This window comes from Phyllostomus hastatus, unplaced genomic scaffold (genome assembly GCF_019186645.2).
Source record: "Phyllostomus hastatus isolate PE091 unplaced genomic scaffold, TTU_PhHast_1.1 phas_contig_159, whole genome shotgun sequence".
Lineage (NCBI taxonomy): Eukaryota > Metazoa > Chordata > Mammalia > Chiroptera > Phyllostomidae > Phyllostomus > Phyllostomus hastatus.
Genome location: NW_025333640.1, coordinates 7,729,987 through 7,746,660, shown reverse-complemented (window position 1 = coordinate 7,746,660; position 16,674 = coordinate 7,729,987). Strand labels below are relative to the sequence as shown.

At 42.6% G+C, this 16,674-nt stretch overlaps 1 protein-coding gene across 1 annotated transcript in view; it reads left to right on the top strand.

The window, feature by feature from the left end:
• PINX1 (PIN2 (TERF1) interacting telomerase inhibitor 1) overlaps positions 1-16,674 on the top strand; it is a 74,259-nt gene that overhangs the window by 19,097 nt on the left and 38,488 nt on the right. Inside the window, exon 6 of the mRNA XM_045831140.1 lies at positions 211-287. Coding sequence (XP_045687096.1) covers positions 211-287 — 77 coding nt within the window. The remainder of the gene's footprint in view (positions 1-210; positions 288-16,674) is intronic.

Below are 16,674 nucleotides of genomic sequence, written 5' to 3'. Positions count from 1 at the left end.
GTTTTTACCACTAAGAGACCGTCGGTGCTGCTGGATCTCAAACACTTATTTGACTTTTAAGTGATTTTAAACGGTAATTTCATTAGTTAATTAAAGGATTTTCGTCTGTGCAGTGGAGAGCAGTTTGCTTTTAGGAGGTTCACAGCTTATATTTGTGCCCTGTATTTTCCATGATCGGTGTTACTAAAAGGCATCGTATTGTTTTTCTAGGGAAGGACTTATCATCTCGGAGCAAAACAGATCTTGACTGCATTTTTGGGAAAAGACAGAGCAAGAAGACTCCTGAGGTATTAACCACGTATATCTGATAATATATGTCTGTTTCCCCAGTTTGACTTCCAGCTGCATGTGGAACTGTTTAGTATGAATAGTAGTTTTCAGGCAAAGTTACCAAAAATCTTTTAGAGCTTCTTACAAGGGCTAAATGTGATCCTCTTCATCGTTGGGAGATGATATGTTATAAGAACCCTTTGAAAAGGGTGCGTGCTCTCTGGGTTTGGTGGTTGTGTGAGGACTAGACTGACCTGGGGGCGAATCCCACGGCTGATCCGTAGGAGGGGCAAGGCCCTCTCCCACCTTCAGGAGAGGGGGGTTGCACCCTGCAATTTGTTTGCTGTGCTCAGTCCACACCCCTCTGTGTGGAATCTGGCTTGGGGAGGAGGGCTATCATACGTGTCTCCAGTTCTGGTCTATTCCATTTTAAAAACATTCTGAAACATTTTGGATTGATCAGCATTGAGAGTTAGGAAGGGACTTAGATGTGTAGTGTTTCTTCCATTGCACAGCACTGTTTGTTTCAGAACCAGAAGACAAGAACTGGGTGACCAAACTACACCCTGAATGAGACAAATCTGTACTCCATAACCTATTTGTTAGACAGGGCTGTGCAGTGTAGCACCACTTGTGTGTGTGTGTGTGTGTGTGTGTGTGTGTGTGTGCATGTGCGCCTGTCCCGGTGGTAAGAGGCAGCCCTGGATATAGTTTGGATGTCAACATTAGATTTTTTAAAACATGGATTTTTAGAGCTAATGGGACCAAAACACTTAAAATTGATGTTGTCTGTGAAAATCTGGACTATGTGGATGCTGCAGCTGGTACCCAGTTAGTCTGCTGTGTCATGCTTGTGTTGCTGTGTTGGTTCTCGGCCAAAGCCCTTGGTGACTAGAGAACCAAAAAGACTTGTTTCATTTATTTCTTATATTTCTCCAGACTGACAAATGTTTCCTGGGTGATAGCTGTTTGTTACTTGATATTATTTTCAAAGACTCTGGAATGACCAGTTAGTTACTAGAAATTTTGTTTGGCAGTTGCCTTTGTAGGCTGGGACTACATTTTTGATCTTTTAGCACTTTTGTGACCCTATACCGTTATCAGTGGGGACAGGGGAAGCAGGCCCAGAGAGAGAACCTGGGCCCCCTGGCTTCCGAGGGGTGGCGCCTGCAGGATGCTGGGTTGTGTCAAACACAGGTGGTCATTAGGGAGGAGGCGTTCCGGTATCAGTCACACTGACTGTTCTTGAGGCTGCGGGAAAAGCTGAGGTCATTGGGCAGCTCCTGGTCACACCTCTACCCCTGGGTGGTTAGTGTGTGTGACCTGGGTTAGGCCCCTCTTCACCAAGGACTTTGTATCTGCCTTCTCTCACTCTCCTCTCGAACCCTGCGTTTGACCATCGTCAGTAATTTCAGGATCCCCAGGGAGATGCTCTGCTCTGCCCCAACAGTCCCTCCCAGGGCAACATCCTGCACCTTTGCATTAGCCCCACATCCCCCTCTGGAGCCCTGACGCGAACTTCCTGTCCCCACTCTCCCGGACTAGCATTCCCGCAGCACTGGCTTTTCCACACCCGTGTGTACTTGGGTCCCTGGGTCCTCCCTTTTCTCCTTGCTGCCAGTGCTTCGGGAATGCACTGAAGCACTGGCCCCCAACCCTCCTCCTCCCTGGCACTGTCTTTGAAATTTTATAGTTGAACAGGTCAAGGAAGGAGACACTTTTGAAGGGGTTCTGGTAGAACTCTAAAAGCATTTATGTGGTAAGCATGAGGACATGTGTTGTTATAGGGGATTAGAGGGTTCTGATCCTCAGCAGACATCTACCTGAGGACTTACTGATGTTTGATGCCACGATGCCAGGAGGTTCTCTATACTGTGTGGTGTTACTTGACTTTTTGATGGTGTCACCATTTGTGACCATGTTAAAGTGAGCCTGTATTGGAGGAGACAGTTGCCCACTGCTAGCCCAGGGAAAGTCTGTTTTGGTGCAGTTGATGTGGAGAAGACCTACCCTTATATAATAATACTATTTAATAATATATCATTAAGCATATTTAATAATGTATATGATCATATATTATATATAGTAATATATAATAGTATGTAGAATTGTTAAGTAATGCTATTTAACAACCTTGATATAATCTATTTTGATGCAGCTGATGTAAGAAGACCCACCTTGACATAATAACACTGTGTTTTGTGCAAGATTCACACCCAGGTGCATCCCAGTCCCTTGTTCCAGTTCACTGTCCTCTTCCGATGAGGCATGTAAAGCCCAGTTGTCTGGCGGGTGGGTGGGCATCGTGGTGCAGCCCTTGGCCTTCTCAGTGGTGCTCAACAACACTTGTGCTCAGGTCGCCTCAGGAGCTTTAAAAAATGCCAGTGCCAGGGTTCCGCCCCAGACCAAGCAAATCCACAGCCTGGGTTCAGGTCATGCATAAGCGTTTAAAAAAAGAAGAAAAATTTAAGGGAAAAAAAGCCTACCCAGATGACTGAGGTGATTGTTCTGATGTGCAGTAAGGAGAAAGGATTGAGAACCACCAGTAGAAGCCTTGATATGTAACTACACAGGATGGGGCCAAAGTGGTTTTACAGTTATTTTGTATGGAAAGTAATACAACGATTAATAAACAATAGCCCAACTCTATGTTTTGCGTGCTCAGAACTGTAAACCTTCTTTTGCCCACCCTGTATTTGTAGTGTCTGGCTTTAGGGTCACAAGTACTGCCTAGAACAGGGCTTCTCCAATCTTAATATGCCCATGAATCATCTGGGGATTTTGTGAAACTGCAAATCCTGGCTCTCGGGGGTGGGGTGGGAGCTCCCAGCTGCTGCTTCTGCCACTGGCGGCCAAGCTGTGCTGCGCACCTAACACTGCGCAGGCGGGATCGACGCCGTAGTTCACGTTTGACATATGCCTGTATGTATGTATAAGGTAGAGCGTATCTCCGTCTCAGTACATCTTCAGACACAGAATAAAAAGTCTTAATGCAGAGTCACTTTTAAATTTAAATTTCACACACATAAGGACTTTCCTATGTAGACTTTGTTTTCACTGAGGCACACCTGAATAAACTGTTGCTAAGAAACCTGACCTGTTAGTTACAACAGCCCTTATAGCCAAGGGCGGGAGGCCTTTGATCAGATGTGTTTGAACATACAACCTCTTTTGGCTCCTGTTTGCAGCTGGAAAGAATATTGCTTTGTTTTTGCTCCCTTGACCCCCATAGCAACATTGGCCTGACTTTATACTTGGCACTGCCAAGGCGAGGGTGCTGCTGGAGGCCAGACAGCTGAAGAACCTCAGAAACCACGGCAGCATTGAACGTGGAGGCAGCGAGACCTCTCTGGGGCCCTGGATAAGGTGCTGAGGTGGACGTCTTCATTGCCTCTGGATCTAAAGAGCGCTGGATGTTGGCCACGTCTGGGTTGGGGTGACCTCATGTCTTCTCTCACAGTGACCCCAGCCCACTGGTCTCCGCACCCCTGACTGATAGAGCAGCAGAAATCACAACTTTGTTAACTAACCGTCTGTGTGCCTGACACTAGGGTAGACACTTGTGAGAGTATCTGACTTCACTCTCATAACAACTCCGTGAAGTGGGCATGGTTAGCACCTTTCCAGCAATGAGGGGACCACGGCTCCAGAATATTTGTCACAGAACTCCCGAGTGGCACAGATGGGACTTAAACCCAGGCTCCTCTGACCCTGAAGTGTGTCCTGTCCTTGTACCACAGTCCTGCCGGTGTCACTTAACTTCTTTTCGATTGTTAAAACAAATCTCCATTTAAATGATTTTAGTTCTGCTTTAGAAGTGTCCTTTTAGATTTTATCAAAGATATAAGTAGTTAATACTTTGTCATGACTTCTTGGGAAAATGATTGGCTGTTCTCATTCTGCTGAAAACAATGTTTGACTTTAAAACGTCTGCCCTGCCAGCAGTCAGAGTTGCAGGTTTTGGCTGGAAGTGTGTTACCAGTGCTGGGTGGACACTGGGGACGCTGGGGGTGCTGGGGACGCTGGGGACGGCTTCACCTTGTCGCTGGAGCTGTGGGCTGAATTCAGACAGAGCTGGCTTAAGTTTCTGAGCAGGTGTTACTTGTGCATTTTCTGGTCTCTCAAATGAAATGAATGATCTGAACATATTTTTATTCAAAAAAGCACTATCAACAGCCCTAGATTAATAATAGTCATGAGGTTTTGGGTTTTTTTTTAACTTTTTATTTTGAAATAACTGCAGACACATTGGGAGTTTCGAAGCTAGTTCAGAGGTTCAGGGGTTCTGTGTGCCCTTCACCCAGTTATCCCAGGGATTACCGCTTACGTAACTATAGTGCGGATGAAGACTAGGAAATTCCCAACAGTGCACCTTTGTGTGTCCTTCTGTGCCTCTGAATCCCACTTGTGGGTGCAGACTGTTCTCCCACCACAGACGTTTCCCTCATACGCCCTCCACTGCAGCCACACCCCCATTCCCCCCCCCACCCCAGCAACCCCTGCTGCCAACGGAACTGTCTCATTTGCAGTGAAATACGTGTGAACAATCTGATCTCTCAGCTTGATGCCAAGTCTGCTCATCTCAATAATGATCAATACACAGGTTTTAAGGGCCGACTGTAGTTCCCATTGCCTGCCCCCCAACTCTTACTTACGCTAGATTTTATGTGTTCTATCTTATGAATCTTTAGAGAAAGCCTTGTAGAAATCAGATGGTTCAATGTCTTTAAGAAGTCCAAACCTGTCAATTAAGTCACTCACTTTACTAATTTTGGAAATGTATCAAACTGTAAACTGATATGTAAGTGCAAAGTGGTATCACTAATGTGTGACCATTTTGTCATCTGCAACATGTTGGCATAGGAGAGCTCCTTGGGCAGTTACCTCAGGGGGCAGTACCTCAGGGTGCACTCCCTGTAGTGAGGTTGGTGAGTGCCGCTACATTGCGTGTGGAGATTCGTGTGTGGGCATATGTGCATGAATGTGTATAAAGTTCAGTGCTTTTTATCAGATTTCTAAAGGAAATCTGATAAAGGATATCTTTCTAAAGGATATCAGATTTTTGATACAAAAAGCAGTTTTAAAATCCAGGCCTATGCATGAAAAATCTCTTCCTAGTAAAAAAAAAATTACTTCAAATGAAAATTTTCATCGTGAGGGTAATATAGTAAGCCTTGTATCGTGTGGTAGAACAAACTGCCAAGCCACGAATCTGACTTCTTACTTACTGTATAATATATAGAAATAAAGAGAAAATAACATTAAAACAAAACAATCCAAGCTAAACCTAAGATGTCTAGGACACATTTGTGAAATTTAAATTACACTTTCTATCCTCTCTGACCTTTATGTGTCTAATGGGGAGCTGCATCCTCTATTTTTTTTTTTTTACACGTGGACTTTTCCACCCACCACATGCATTGGACAGTGAGCTACTGGGAGAGGATTTATGTTGTACTCATTTCCGGGCCCCCAGCTTGTGATAAATTCAGTGCTCAGTACATGGTAGGGCTTCAGCAAATTAAAATCTCATTGTTTTTCTCTTTTAAAATGGACCTGATTTTTACTCATGGTCTGTATAGTTTCAAAGTTGATACTTGAAATATCTTTTCCTTTTGAAATGTTTCAATCGATAAATAACTATCTTCCCCGAGAGCACAAAATGTTCACCAATTAATTTCCAGTCCCATGCCAAGCACAACCCCACTGGTGTACATAGTAGATTTTCGAGAGGATTGTTGAATGAACATGTGCTGTGCCATTTTATGTTTTTAAAAGTCAGACCCATTTGCCAGAAATGAGCTTTCAGACATTGCATTTCCCTCTTGAATAGCTTTTTGTAGGCTCGAGCATTTTCCATGGCTACAGAAGTCGGAGGCTTCCTACCTGCAGGGGCTGTGCCGGACTTGCGTGGCGCCCAGTGTCCCTTAAGCCGCGAGGTCGTCCGGGGCACTGTTCCCCTGGCCGAAACCGGCCACTCAGAACTAATTGCTTAAACAATGAAGGATCATCACAAACTGTCAATTACTCCAAATGCTTTTAATAGACTCTTCAGTGTAAGAATGACTGGTTATATATTTCTGTACATTTTTTAATTTTCAAGTCCTTTTCTCCTCCGTCTTTGTACTATATTAATTAGAAGACAATGACTCTGGATTGGAGTGCACCTAAATTAGAGATGTATGCACTTTCTACGGAGACAAAGAAATGATCGAATGTATTGAATTGAAATTACTAGGGCCCCTTGAGACCTGCAGCAGGTACTGGTGCTGGCCAGTGCCTGCCAGAAGTTTGTGTGTGTGTGTGTGTGTGTGTGTGTGTGTGTGTGTGTGTGTGTTTGTGTGTGTTTTCTCACTTGGTTTGCAAGTTAGAAAAGGAGACATTGAAAAACAAATTCCATTAGTTCCTATCTGGTTGAACTTCCTGATGTTCCTTATTTTTTTTTCTTCTCTCATTTTTTCCCTCCCCCACCTTACCAGTTTCCTTCCTCTATCCAGCTTGTTTCCTGATTCAGCCTTATCACTAGAGAAAATACTTCTGAACCGTATCAAGGAATTAGAATGTATTACCAGCATTTTTACTTTGTTTCTTGTAAGAATATGTTGCCTGCCTAGTCTTCTGGCAAAGTAATTGTCGATTTCTTGATCTGATTGAGTTAGAAACCTTGTGAATATTCCTTATACCCCGCCCCAGGACACCTGATTAATGATCACTTTCCTTGAATTCTTCTGATGACCTTTGCTCTTTGAACCAAAGCACGACTTCTTTGTGGTTTGCGTCCCTTGCTCATCAGTTACCATGAAACCCCTTTTCCATTTCTTGGTGATTGTCAAATCTGAAAACTAACTTTAAGCAGACCCTCCTTTTAGGTTGGTTGAATTCATAGGGTATTTTGGACCATTCTTTGTTCTAGTTTTATAAAGCACCCTAAGTGGATCATAGGGAAGATCACTGGGAAAAGAAGAGCCATTTTAATTTTTACTTAAAATGTCTTGGAATCTTGGAATCAAACACTGTTATTTCTCCTTCTGAATTTTTGTGTTAATGACTTTTAATGAATCAGGTTGGCTTTTGTAAATGGCTTATGGGGTATAGAGTCTCAGATTTGAGTCTCCCCCATTCCTGCAGCTCCTATCACTCTGCCTCTGCCCACCCCCCGAACTCCCCCAGATCTGGGCCTCAACAGTCAGGTAGGTTTTCCAATCTGGTTTTGGCTAAAGTAGTCTTCTAGTGATGAAACTTTTATCTTTTAAAAGATTTTAGTTACTTATTTTTTAGAGAGAAGGGAAGAGAGAGAGAAAGAGGGGGAGAGAAACATCAGTGTATGATTGTCTCTCATGTGCCCCTTCACTGGGGACCTGGCCTACAACCCAGGCACGTGCCCTGACTGGGAATCGAACCAGTGACCCTTTGGTTCGCAGACTGACACTCAGTCCACTGAGCCACGCCAGTCAGGGCCTTATTTTATGTTTTTATTTTATTTTATTACTTACTTTTAAAGAGAGGGTAAGGGAGGGAGAAAGAGAGAGAAATATCGATGGGGGAGAGAAACATCGATTGGTTGCCTCTTGCACTTGCCCCAAAAGGGGACTGAACTCGCAACCCAGGCATGTGCCCTGACTTGGAATTGAACCTGTGACCTTTCGCTCTGCGGTATGATGCCCAAGCAACTGAGCCACACTGGTCAGGGCAAGTGAAGAAACTTTTAGTTTCAGATAATTGAAGCTAAGTTCATAACCAAGCCAGGTAATACATTTAATGTCTACAGTTTATTTTTTGTCAACAATGATGTCTTCAATAATTCTTGTCATCATTTTGACCATTGATAACAGAATCAAGATTCAAATCATCTAAGTTGGGACATTTAACCAAAACTAAATAAATAAAATTTTATGACGATATGTAAAGTCTCATTTAATCCTAGGAAGAAGTCTAATATGATGGTAGCTAGATGAGAATTAAATTAGAGGCTAGGGCCTGTAACCTGACCATGAGTTCAACCTATTCCAAAATATGAAGAATACCAACTATCCTGAATACAGTCTTGGGCTGCTTTGGAAGGGTTGTGCCTACATGCTGAAAGCAACAGGATTTTTGCTTGTTTTCTGCACTGGTGACTGTATTTAAACTGTTCTGTTCATTGCCAGGTGCCCTATTTTAAAAGAGTGCATTCAGAGAATGGCATTTAGGACATAGGTACCTAGAAAGAATGTTATGCAGAGGAACTAGCAGACAGATGGTTAGGACATTCTGCCTGGACTACAGTGAGATCCTCACTTTGAGGCTGAGATGCTTTCCATGGTCCTATAGAAAAGAACAGCTTTGTTTGGTATGCTTCATAAGGAAGAACGAATACTAATGGACACTCAGAGAGTGTCTATTTCTACTCAGAGAGAAAGCAATGTGGGATGGTGAAGCTGGACAGCTGTAGTGTCTCGTAGTTAGTTTCTTGAGGGAATTCTTGTAAGAGGTAGGAGTCTGAACTAATGCATGCGAGTTCTTTTAAGTCTAAGGCTCTTTAATTCTATAAAGAGAACACATGAAAAACTCACATTTAAAATGCTACTTGACTTGAAGTTTTGTATTATCTACTTAGTTACTTATTCAGGAGATGAATGGGAAAAGTCTTTGGTATGCTCAAACAAGAAGTCTAATAACCCTGAGGTAAAATAGCAAATTGCCTTAACAATTTAAGACTTAAAATAGTTGCTAGAAATTTTGAGTATCAAAGTGAAATGAGCTTTCTTGGATGTTCATGTAAACTCAGTTTTCCTAGCTATAAAGTGAGAGTGTTGACTTACATGTTCTGGTAGCAGATTCTGTTTTCCAAAGAGCCTCAGTTATCTCCCTCTTTGCATATTCTTCCAGCGTGACCCTTGCCCCTTCTCCATCAGAAGGTGGAGCCCATTCCTTTCCCCTTTCATCTGGGCAGGTTTATGACTTGCTTGTAGCCACTAGAATCTAGTGGTGGGGATGCTCCGAGACTCCTGGGGCCTAGTAGGCTAAAATACTTGCTCATGAAGCTTCCGGCCCGTGTAAGTGGTCTAGCGGTCTAGCTGCCTGAGGCCTCCAGGTGGTGAGAAAGACCAAAGTAGTTCACAGACCGTGACTCGGAGAGTTGTGCAGCTGCCTCAAGACTACAGGAAGAGACACAGATGTCTGGCTGGCCCCCTGCTGTGCCAACTCTAACCACTTTTTTTTTTAATCCTCACTGGAGGACATTTTTTCATTGCTTTTAGAATGAGAGGAAGGGGCGTAAAGAAACATTGATATGAGAGAGAAACATCAATTGGTTGTCTCCTCACACACGCCCAGACCAGGGACCAAACCCTGCAATCTGGGTATGTGGCCTGACCAGGAATCAAACCCATGACCTTTTGGTCTATGAGACAATGGCCAGGGCAGCTCTAACTACTTCTTGACCACAGGCACATTACAGGGACCCTGAGCCAGAACTGCTCAACCCAGCTCTTCTTTGACTTGCTGGCCATAGAAATAGTGAGTAATAATGAAATTATTGTTAATGCTTTAAGCCACTACATTTTGGGGTGGCTTGTTACCTAGATCACTGAATGTCTCTCTAGGATCCATCACTCTATGGTTCTCTGTTTATACACTGATGGTGAACATGGTGTATGTCACTATCTTAATCGGTATGTCGAAGAAATGATGTCATCTAGTGAAACGTCCTATTTCTCTGGTTTCTTCTACTGGGAGGCTCATCTGGTGGAATACAGTATTGAGAACAGGCACTTCAGAGTTTGATGAGGTTGTTTAGAGTCTGCATCTGAGGCCGTGAGTAGTCTGAAGTTTATGTGATTTGAGGCAAATTATTTAACCTCTATGAACCTCAGCTTTTTTATTCATAAAATGGGGATGATAAAATAAAATGGGAATGATAAGATATCTAGGATAAGTAATAAGCCAGATGAATCTCAGCACAGTCCCTAGCGTGTAATAACTGCCCGATCCCTCTTAGTTGCCGCCAAGATCGCTGTCCTAATTGTTAACACACTCAAGTTTAAGGTGGTGAGTAATAACTTCCGCTGAAGATTAGACATTAGAAAACTTTAATCCATGTGTGCACAGTCACATGCTGAACAAAATGCAACACAAATACACTAACTGAATTCACTCATTGCCAGTGAGGTCTCTCTGTTCTCAAAAGTCTTCTAGTAAAGAGGCTTTTCATATTGCCTTCAGAGCAGTGATACAGTACTCCTTAGCATATCAGATTTGTTTTACTTGATACTTAAGATTAGTAATAATGAAGGCAGTGCTCTCCCTTCTAATACAACATTTGTACAATCTTGTGTAGAGGTATATGCATTTGTTTAGAGTTTAAAGAACTCATTGCTTTAAAAAAAATGAAAGAAAACTGAGATAGAAGCTCTTTGTCATCATCGACATTTACTGAGTACCTGTGGAGATGATGGTACTGAATTTAATAAAATTTATGCCATCTGTAATCCTAGACAGATTTACAATGTTTTAATAACCTTAGAGCCTGTTTGTTTACATTAAGGTAATAGGGTCCCAATGACATGCCCCTAGTTTATGGCCCTGTACTGGACTAAAACTATTTTTGTCCTCATTCTGGAAATTAGTCTGATTTAAATGTCAGTAGGAAGGGAAAACAGATTTTACTGTGAGCTTCAGGGATGAAGCTAGATATAAAGAATGTTCCCATTTAAAGAGGAAGGAGACAATACAAATTACCTAGAGAAGTCACAGAAATGTTAACTTTTGGAGACATTTACCAGCAGAATCCAATGTCGTCTAAGAGACTGAGGGACAGTTCATTCAGGAGGCACCAGAAGGGCCATTATTCTGCCCTTTCCTTTCACTGAAATTCATCTGTACACCATGACATCCTTGGAGGTAAGAAAACTGAGACAAAATAGTAAATAGTTTACCAAAGATACTGAATTCGAACCAGGATGACTCTTTGTACCTAGTACAGTCTTCACTTCTACTAATATCCTTGAAGCCAGACCTAAAAGACGCTCTCTCATGGGTTGCATACGGTCCTGTTTTCTTCTTCTCCTCAGTAAGCATAGTTTGTTTGTACGTGTGTCATAATGGAAAAGCAGGGAAAGCTTCAAAGGTTGTAAAAACGTAAGCATCCTGTGTTTGTTGAGTACCTAGTATGTCCCGGTTATCACTCTAATTGCCGAGACTGTAAAGACAGCAGGCCTTGGCCCCTTTCACGGAGCTCACGGTCCTCTGCTAGAGAAGCTGGAAATGTGAACACACTGAACATGATGTAATACATTCGCTGAGAGTCTAACGGTGTATTTTTCCCACAGCAGCTTGAGTGATCTTTTGAAAATGTAATTGAAATCACGCCACTACTTTGTTCAAACCCTCCCAAGTTTTCCTGTCACGCTCAGAGAAAAGGCCGATTCCTCCAGTGGCCTGAAGTCCTACACGGTCCTTTCCTGCACCCCCACCCCCATCACATGCAGTTTTCTCTCCTGCTCTCTCTCACACAGGCGCACACACACAGTTACTGCCCTTACTCACCTTCTGTTTTTGTCTTGCCCTTCTGGTCACCCTGATTCCTTGCTGTGCCTCCAGTGCTTCAGGATTGCTCCCTCCTCAAGTCTCGGTCCTTGGTGTCCCCTCTGCGTGAGAAGTTGTGCTCGTCCCTCCTCCATGTTGTCCTCTCAGCTGGTCTTCCTCCATCACCCTGTTTATAATGGAAGGTGCGAACTGTAACGACAGTAAACCCCGTCCTTTTGTATCCTCTTCGTTGCTTTATTTTTCTCTATGCTAGTTACCACCATCTGATGTACCGAACAGTTTACTCGTTTGCTGTCTTCCTCAGAATGGAACCCTCGTGTGGGCAGGAATTTTTGTTCTCTTGTACTGATAGCATTTGGGATCATGCCTGGCATCTAGCAGATTCTCAGTGAAGTTTTTGTCGAACTGAATTCAGTTGTTGAAGAATGCTTTGAATGCTGTGGGAACACAGCCCAGGGAGCCAGTAATTCTCAGTGGGGATGTGAGGGAAAGTTACAGACTGGAATCGTTCATTGGTCTAGGCCCCAAGGGCAGAAGCCTCAGGGTGGATCAGCCATAGGAAAGAAGATGTAACACGAACAACAGCTTATCCAAGGTCTCAAATTCAAATGCCAATGGGGTCCAGGCATGTGACTATAAATGTGTAAATAGCCTGACTTGAAGACAACAGGGAATCAGGAAACTGATATTCCTGCCTGAAAGTATCCAAGATTCATAAGTAACAAGGATGCTGGTGCTGGTAAATCCTCTTCAGGGCAAGTGAGTCATGTTTGTGGCCTCATCTGACTCAGACTGCTGGTTTGCCGTCTTTGGCTGACGTGACAGTGAGAAAGCTGGGTAGTTTTATCTTCTTGTGTGGAACTGCACCGCAAAGACCGGCTGCTTAGAACCATCTTGTTGAGTGTGCTAGGCAGCATACGAAACATATTTAAGATGTGCTTTATATCTCCTGGCCATGTGAATATCCACATCTTTCCTCTATAGGAACTTGCAATCCTCTGAGATTTGAGCTTCTGCCACCTTGTGCTCTGGTAGCTGTCAAAGGCATAGGGATGGATAAGAGGCTTAGAGAATGTGTGCCATGTGGGCAACTAACTCCCTGATGGAGTGAGGTGGGTGGGTGTGTAAACAGTGCCGAGATCAGGTTACTGGCTGGCCTGTCTAATCCAGGGTGCGGGTGAAATCATTCCAAGTGAGTAAGAAGCATTACAGAGCTAGATTTTTTATTGAGCACAGCTTTTGATAAAAGGAAGAAGAGCTGGATATTGACTTTTTGGTGCCTGTTCTATCAGTGGTCTGTTAATCAACAGAGGATAAATTATTGCTCTTCAGAAACAGGAAGGGATCCCCTTGGCTTGAAGGCATTTCTCCCTTTCTTTTCTTTGTTTTTTCTTTTTATTGGTAGAGGATCTTTCCTCCAGCCATTTGCTCCTTGGGGGTTTTGTTAAGGAATGAAGGGAAACTGAAGGGAGCTCTTTTGATTTATCTTCTATCCTTTCCTTTTGGTCACTCCACAGGGCTAAAATAGCCGAGTTGGCTTTAATATGTCGCCATTAGAGACCAAACATTAGCTGGAATAAACCATCATGCCTCACAATGAAAAATGTCCCCTGATTGGCTAATTAATCAGTCAAAGGGGAATGACATGGCTCTAGGCTTGAGGGACTTTGCTAGAGAGAAACAGGCTGTTGATAAATGGTTTTCCAACAAATTCATATATCAAGGAAACTTAGTCATTTTTTAACTATAGTTTGTGTGACTGCAGTTTTTTTCCAACTTTTTCTTTTCTGCTGCTCTTGCTGTTTAGGCTGCGTTTTTGTTGTTGATAGAAAAATATAGGATTTTAGATATGAGAGAATAAATGCTTTCTACTTATTCATGTCTGTTAGTTTGGTTTTGACTGTCTGCATTTATCGGTAGGTGAATTCAAACAGCTCTTCCCAAAGTAATTTATGAATTATTAAAGTGTCCTGGCTTCCTTTAGAGTTAAGACCCCCGGATTCTGGCCCGTACTGCCTGAGTTCGGGTCTCGGCCCCTTCAGTTCCCAGTGGGATGGTACCGGGCAAATCTCTCAGCCTCTCTGTGCTGTCACTGCCTCACCTTTAAAAGGGGGTAACAGTGGTGTCATCTAATAGGGTGGTCATGAAAATTAAATGATTGTCATAAGTCTAGCATTTGGAACAGTGCCTGGTACATATGATTACTTTTAAAAATACTCATTGTTATTTTTAATTAAAGTAATAAATGCACATAGATTTAAAAAATTGAACTGCTAAACAGCATGAAAAATGGCATTCTTCAGTCATACCCCTTGTCTCTTCACCTCCCAAGCTGTCCCCTATAGCACCTCCATTTCTCTTTAAATTATGTGATATTTGTATTTTCTTCTCTTGTTTCCTTTTCTAAATTAAATGTATTGGGGTGACATTGGTTAACAAGATTAAATAGGTTTGAAGTGTACATTTCTATGATGTATCATCTGTATATTGTGTACCTACCAACCAAAGTCGGATTATCTTCCGCCACCATGTATTTGACTCCCTTGACCACCTCCCTACTCACCTTCTCTCTGTCATCTGTGTCTATGAGTTTTTGTTTGTTTTTCTTTTCTTTAAAAAAATATTTTATTTATTTATTTCTAGAGAGAGCAGAAGGGAAGGAGAAAGAGGGAGAGGAAACATCAATGTGTGGTTGCCTCTCACACACACCCTACTGGGGACCTGGCCTGCCACCCAGGCATGTGCCCTGACTGGGAATCGAACCAGAGACACTTGGGTTCACAGGCTGGCACTCAATCCACTGAGCCACACCAGCCAGATGTTTGTTTTTCTTATTTATTCATTTGTTGCTTTCAGTTTTATATCCCACATGAGTGAAATCATATGATTCTTTACTTTTTCTGACTTCTTATGTTATCTTACATTGACTTTCTCGATGTGTTCATTTTTAACATTACCTATATTTTTTGGTAGATCAGGATTTGGGCCTTTTACCATTCAACATACTGATGTATTATAATTATTAGTTAATTTGGTATTTGGTGTTTATATTTTTATGTCCATACCATTCCCTGTTAAGCCAAGTAGTGAACTGTAATTACATTTCCTTTCATATACTTGTGTTTTCTGGTGGGGAATGAGAGGTGTAGCCGTGTAATTTTCCCCATACTTTCTCTACCAGCCTCGGTGTAAAGCTTTCTGAAGTGTCAAACACATTGGGTGCTCTGTCACATCAGTCTTTCCCTGGGAGACTGCCCTCCTAGGACCCCCTTCCTCCTGCTCACTCTACACGGGCTGTTTGGTTCGCTCCACTCCTGTCCTCCTAGACGTTTCCCTCCACCTCACCCAGTTCCCTCCTCTGGCCTGGACCCTGTGTCACCGCACTCATCTCAGCAGCTTTCAGGGACGGGGTGCAGGTCTGAGAACCTCTGTCCTGATGTCATGGCAGATTGTGTGGGCAGGGAATTCTGCTTGGAAATTATTTTCTTTCAGAATTTTAAAGGTGTTACACTAGTGTCTTCTGATATTGGTTGTTGCTGTTCTTATTTCGATCCTTTACACATATCTGTTTTCTTTGTCTTTTCTTTAAGAGTTTTTAAGACCTTTTATCTTTGGGTTTCTAAAATCTTGTGGAAATGTGAGTTGGTTGGGTTTTTATTCACCAGGCACTTGATCGGCTTTCCAGTGTGAAGATTCATGGCCTTTCATGAGTTCTGGAAAGTTACCTTTTATTCATTCTTTGATAATGTTTTCCCCTCTGTTTTCTCTGGAAGTCCTTAGTCACATGATGGACTTCTTGGATTATTCCTCAGATTTAAAAAAATTTTTTGTTTTATTTTTCTGTATCTTTGTTCTGCATTGGGGAAGATTTTCTTGAGTTTATCTTCTAAAGTTTGTATTAAAATTTTTAATTTTGCTCTCATTTAATTTCCAAGAGCTACTTCTCATTATCTAAGTGTTTCTTCATTCTGTTTTAAAGTAGCATCTTGTTCTTGTGTTGTGAATACAATATATTCTTTTATCTCTGAATGCATTGTTAGGAGATTTACAGGCTGTTTTCTGTCTTTTTCGTCTGAGCTCCTTCTTTCTTTTGGATTTAAGAGTCAATCAGTGAACACCTGATCAGAAGCGTTGGGCGCATGGGTGGCACGGCTCCTCTGGTGAGCTTTGTGATCGCATGTTCTGAGTGAGGTGGCTTTTCTCTGGGAAACCCCTCAGATGTCGGAATTTGCAAGTCTTGTCTTCAGTAGGGCTCCCTTTCTCCGGAAAGGCACTCTTGCTTGGGGAATGTAGCCTAGACTCTGGTAAAGGATGGGGTGGGGAGGTCATTACCCTGGCCTGGGCTGGCTCCCTCTTCTCAGGCGGCATCTCGCCCGCCCGCCAGCTGCAGCTTAGGTCTTACCCAGCAGAGCCTCTCAAATTCAGTCTTTCCAGAGATTAAACCTTTTGTCTCCTCCCGCAGTTTTATTTTAGATGGAACACTAAGATAAAACCCTTTCACATCAAAAGAAATTGTTACTTAAACATTTAACAACCCTTTTTCTCATCCATTGCCACAATGATGCCACAATGTAAGTTTTATTTCAAAAGTCTTGAGGGTGAGGAGAGCTGTTGTTTTCAAATCCTGGCCCTAGTGTTATTCCCATTTTAAAACAAAAATATAAACTTGCCCTATATGCTACTCAGCTTTACTCCCCCAAAAGGTGTACTTATACAGGATTGCCCTAGAAACCATCTAAATTTTCAATTATTGCTGGTACACATGCATATTTTCTTTTTCCCCTTCTCACCCTCATGACTCTTCCCTACTCAGATCTCTGGAATATATATTTATCAGTACCCTTTCTCTCCCTTAGCCCTCATGTTCATTCCTCCTGT